The sequence below is a fragment of the Amblyomma maculatum genome, chromosome 3 (assembly GCF_055883805.1).
Source record: "Amblyomma maculatum isolate TAMU_Amacu chromosome 3, ASM5588380v1, whole genome shotgun sequence".
NCBI lineage: Eukaryota > Metazoa > Arthropoda > Arachnida > Ixodida > Ixodidae > Amblyomma > Amblyomma maculatum.
Window position 1 is genome coordinate 172,140,583 of NC_139346.1, and position 4,308 is coordinate 172,144,890.

Below are 4,308 nucleotides of genomic sequence, written 5' to 3' on the forward strand. Positions count from 1 at the left end.
GTCGCTATGTAAGCCCAGGCTGTGCAATCCAAAGGCCGATGGATCAGCCGGTGACATTCCGGAACGCCCTATAGTTGCACGGTGGTATGCCGTATCCCGCAACATCTCCCACAGCTCTTTCTGTATCACGACAACACAACGGTGCAGGCATGGGGCTCTATGACCGAGACAGCCCTGTGACAGAGCCTTAATTGTATCCCAGTTCTTATTTCACGAGAGGGTGCCTCCATCTTAGTACTGTATATGGCACGGGCGTCGTGCGTTAGGCCGTTTGTTACACGCTTAGCTGTATCGGTAAGATAGAGCAAGTGCACGTTTCGATCACACCCCTCTGCGTCTCTGACCATTTATTCCATAATAGCAAATTTTGCACAAAATCGAACTGGTTTCGTAGCACAGGACATGTAAGCAAAACGAAAGTATATTGCGAACAAAAGGAGGGAAGGAACAGGCATTACGTAAGCAGTAGCTTTATTTCGAGTGAAACAGCCTTTTGTAATTCCCGCACATGACTCCAACAACAATCTTTCTATTACTCTCTCAATAGCTTCTTGAGCCTTCGCGGCAATTTATCCTTCGGTCCATAACAGTGCGCCCAATGACCTTGAAGCGCGTCCTCTACTAGCAGTGTTCACTATCTGATATGAATCATACGTTCCGCAGGCTCGACTATGTTGTGGCTGATTTTTAAAACAAAGCTGAGTACTACTACGTATACCGTGAGAGTATCGCCTTTGACTCGCGGCTTATCATCCGTAATTTTGAGACTGATAAATTACACCTGTCGCGCTTGAGGGGCATGCGAATTTACAAAAGAAAAGAAAAGAGGAAGCCCTTGATTTTGTTTGACCTAAGGCCTGCTGCCCGCGTCCGGGATGTTGTTGGCCGACCATCACACTCAAGCCGCGAAGAAGTCAACCGGTGAACCTGACTCGTCTCTTCACACCGGACTGGGATGACAGTAAAGGATCGACGTGTATGGACTACATGAAATCGGGGCAGTCTTCCTCGATGTGGATCACCCTTGCGGAGACCTGGCGATCGCGCGACGAGCCCCGCAGGGACCTTGAAGAACCAGACTGGTCGCCTAAAAGGTGCACCACACGGGTCGAACCCCGCCGGCTGGCCCCCGAGTCGTCCATGATGCGGATGGTCTGCATCGTGGACGGGCAAGGGTCTGGCATGAGCTGCTCACAGCGCCGGCTCCTGGAGTAGGGCGACGACGCGTCTGTCCTGATGCGCACGCCGCTGAAGGAGCTTCCGCAGTCCATGACGGTCGGCGATTCGCCGCCGTAACCATCGCTGCCGCATATGACCTGTAATAAAGTATGTGCGACTGAGTGAACGTGCAAGCGATACAGTGAGTGAATCATTTGGAAATGAAGGGAAAAAATAGCGCTGCGTCAGTTGGGATCAATGTCGCCCACCATCACTGTTCTGTTTAGGTAAGGGACGAAAATTAGGGGTCGCTCAAGCTTCGCCTGAAATGTGGAAGTGATAGCGCCTTTAATACCATCTTTTCATTACTCGAATTTTTAAAATATTTTCTCTAATTCGGGCTTTGGGGGGAAATGTGCAGTATCTGTCCCTCTTCTCGATGAACACCTCAACTTGCAACTAACGGCATACAGTTCGAGGTGCATATGTCGTCTGTTCTAATCCCTATTGCAAACTAGCCTTCAGCTTGACTAGCAGATAGTATATGCTGAATGGTAAGCGGAATGGTATGCACGAGAAATGTGTCTGTACAGAGCAGCAGTTGTAAGGGCTCAGTCGAATTAAAAAAAAAAAAGCGGGGGATAGAGGTGTCGGCTGCCGCAACTGCCTATCTCTCGACTACCACTTGAAGAATGGCCGATGGGAGGGAAATATGGAGGAGAGGCAGATAGGGGGAGAAGGGAGAGAGGCACTTTGCGTCCTTTTGGACGCAAAGCGCCTTCTTAAGTTAGTTTCACAATACATTTCTCAAGGGTAACAAAGCTGGTGTTTCTGTGTTATAGGCAGGTCATTTCCGTCTATGACCTATTGCTGATAGTTTCCGTGCTGACCTGCTGGCTATCGAGGTTTTGAGAGGAGTGAGTAGGTAGTCTCAACAATGTGACCTATGGGGTCATGTCAGAGGTCCCAGCTACTATGACTAAATGGTAATGGTTTCATGCAAGGCTGCCCGTTGAATTGCCACCTTGTGTTGTGCCATGCTATCGCGCCGCTGATCTACGGAGGTGACTAAGGTAGTCCTCTCATTGGGGTGATGTAGGACGAACCACCCGGGTGCTTTTTACCGTATCTGAAGGCAGCTGAGGCGAATATATGACATGTATATCTAGATACCTTTAAGAGGTCCTAGAAGTAAACTGAAGCGTCGCAGTCGAATATAACATTACTTGCATCCCCCCCCCCCCTTTTTCCCCTTTCCTTTAGTTAGAGCGAAGCACGCGCATGCGCAAAATAGCTAAACAACACGCCACCTGAGTTACAACCCTCCCTCATTCCTAATGGAGGTCAGAAACAAGAAGCGTAATGATCGGAGAACTGGTAGTGCTAAAAAACCACCTAAGCAATGCCAGCGCTACCCTATCCCCTTTATTTTTCTAAGCTTTCGTAACGTACGTACTACCAAGATAATTATTCAGTAACCAGTTTCCTTAATAGCAGCGCATGTCTAGTCAGCGAGTGGGATACTCTTTTTCCGCGGCCTGACCTTGACTCCGGGGCCGGACGGTCCTCCACACGGCGGCAGAGGCGCGGGCCTTGGCTGCACCAGCACAGGGCTCCCCGGCTGATCGTTGATGACGGTGACCGATGTGAGCCCCGGAGTCTCTTGACCGAGCGTCGTCTCAAAGCAGATGGGGAGCCGCTTGTTGGCCAAGAGGGTCAGCGGGTCGCACAGTGGCTTTTTGAGCGACGCGGTCGACGCGGTCGACGGCTTGGCGGCGGCGCCCGCAGCGGACTTGGCGTCGGCACCCTTGCCCTTCTCATCCTGGCACTCCTTGCAGCGGTCGCGCTCTCGCTTTTCCTCTTCCTCACGAGTAAGCGGCCTGCCAACGGACACCTCGAGTCCGCCCTCAGGCGTGATGCGCCAGTCCAGACGTGAACCTTTTGGTTTCTGGGGTGGTGCGGGCATGCCGATGGTCTCCACGGGACCGCAGAAGACCTTGGTGACCGAACTCTGGCGGGCTGGCATTGGGTACGCCATGATACGCTGCTGGGAGCCCGCGGACGAAGCACCGTCCAGCGTGACCACTCTTACATTCCCGCCATCCATGCAGACCATGTCGTTAGGGTCGCCCAGTGCGATAACCCGAACCGACCTGCCCGCCATGGTCGTCGTTCTGCGCAGTCGCCGGCTGCGGCTGTTTTAGAACCGACCAAGGCTGAAGGCGCGGCTGGCTTGCTCAGGCCTAGGCGGGCCTACATGTGTTCCGGCGCTGCCATGGTAGGATTTTGCTCGCATACATCACCGCCTGGGAAAAAAGCCTGTGGCGGGTGCCTAGGACGCCATGGTGAATTCCAGCGATGAAACGACGGCCCTCAGAGCGGCTGGCCGCAGCGGAACGCGCAGGCTCGCGCACAAGCTCGCGCGATCGGCGATGATGATGACACATACCCCGACACGCCATTTTCTTTTAAGAAAGGACGCTGTCGTAATATTATTATTTGAAACTTTATTGCCGCCGATACAGGAGGTTCCCCTACTCCCCCACCCAGGTACGCAGACCCGAATAGGGGGCTGGGACTCCGCGACTAGAAGCGCGCAAGGATGCATTGATTCTTCGCGGCCTCAGCCGCCAGGTGGACACGCTGTCGTAATGACAATTCAAGACAAGGGTGTCATTATCGCGTGCTGCGAAGGCGGATAAGCTATAGTTACATAAGCTTCGCATGACCTTATTGCACAGGTGAGTTCCACATGTGATCACAGTTATATTCAAGAAGCAGGAAAAAGGCAAATTCCACACATTTGAATTAACCTGAACAACATGTAAGACATCTTATGAAGGGTAGAAATTCTGGCTAACTGGCATAGATCGTTCATTAAGGTACACTAATGCAGAGAAAACAGAACGAACAACACACAGAAAGAAGACAGTACAAGCGCTGTTGTTGTTGCCTCCATAAAAATGGCTCACACCTACAAAGGCGATTGGCCATGACATGGGAGAGGCTTTCGCCCTGCAGTGGGTAGAGTCAGGCTGAGGATAATGATGATGATGAACACGTATGCTAAATTACTGCATTTCCCTTTGATAAACAGCATACTACAAGACTACTTGAAGACCTCTCGCTTACATGTTACAATTTAGACTG

General features: G+C 51.7%; 1 protein-coding gene across 1 annotated transcript; it reads right to left on the minus strand.

Annotated features, from left to right (window-relative positions):
• Positions 1-391: 391 nt before the first annotated feature.
• On the minus strand, positions 392-3,322 carry LOC146196939 (uncharacterized). The gene is made up of 2 exons (XM_084596419.1): positions 2,702-3,322; positions 392-1,316 (listed from the first exon to the last, which is right to left on the minus strand). Exons 1-2 carry the CDS (start codon positions 3,320-3,322, stop codon positions 984-986), a joined length of 954 nt encoding a protein of 317 aa, XP_084452545.1. The 3' UTR covers positions 392-983.
• Positions 3,323-4,308: the final 986 nt, after the last annotated feature.

Coding starts and splice junctions, on each gene's coding strand:
- LOC146196939 (XM_084596419.1), bottom strand. CDS start 3,322: ATGGCGGGCAGGTCGGTTCGGGTTATCGCACTGGGCGACCCTAACGAC. Junction 1,317..2,701: donor CGTCCGGCCCCGGAGTCAAG/GTCAGGCCGCGG, acceptor ACTTTATTACAG/GTCATATGCGGCAGCGATGG.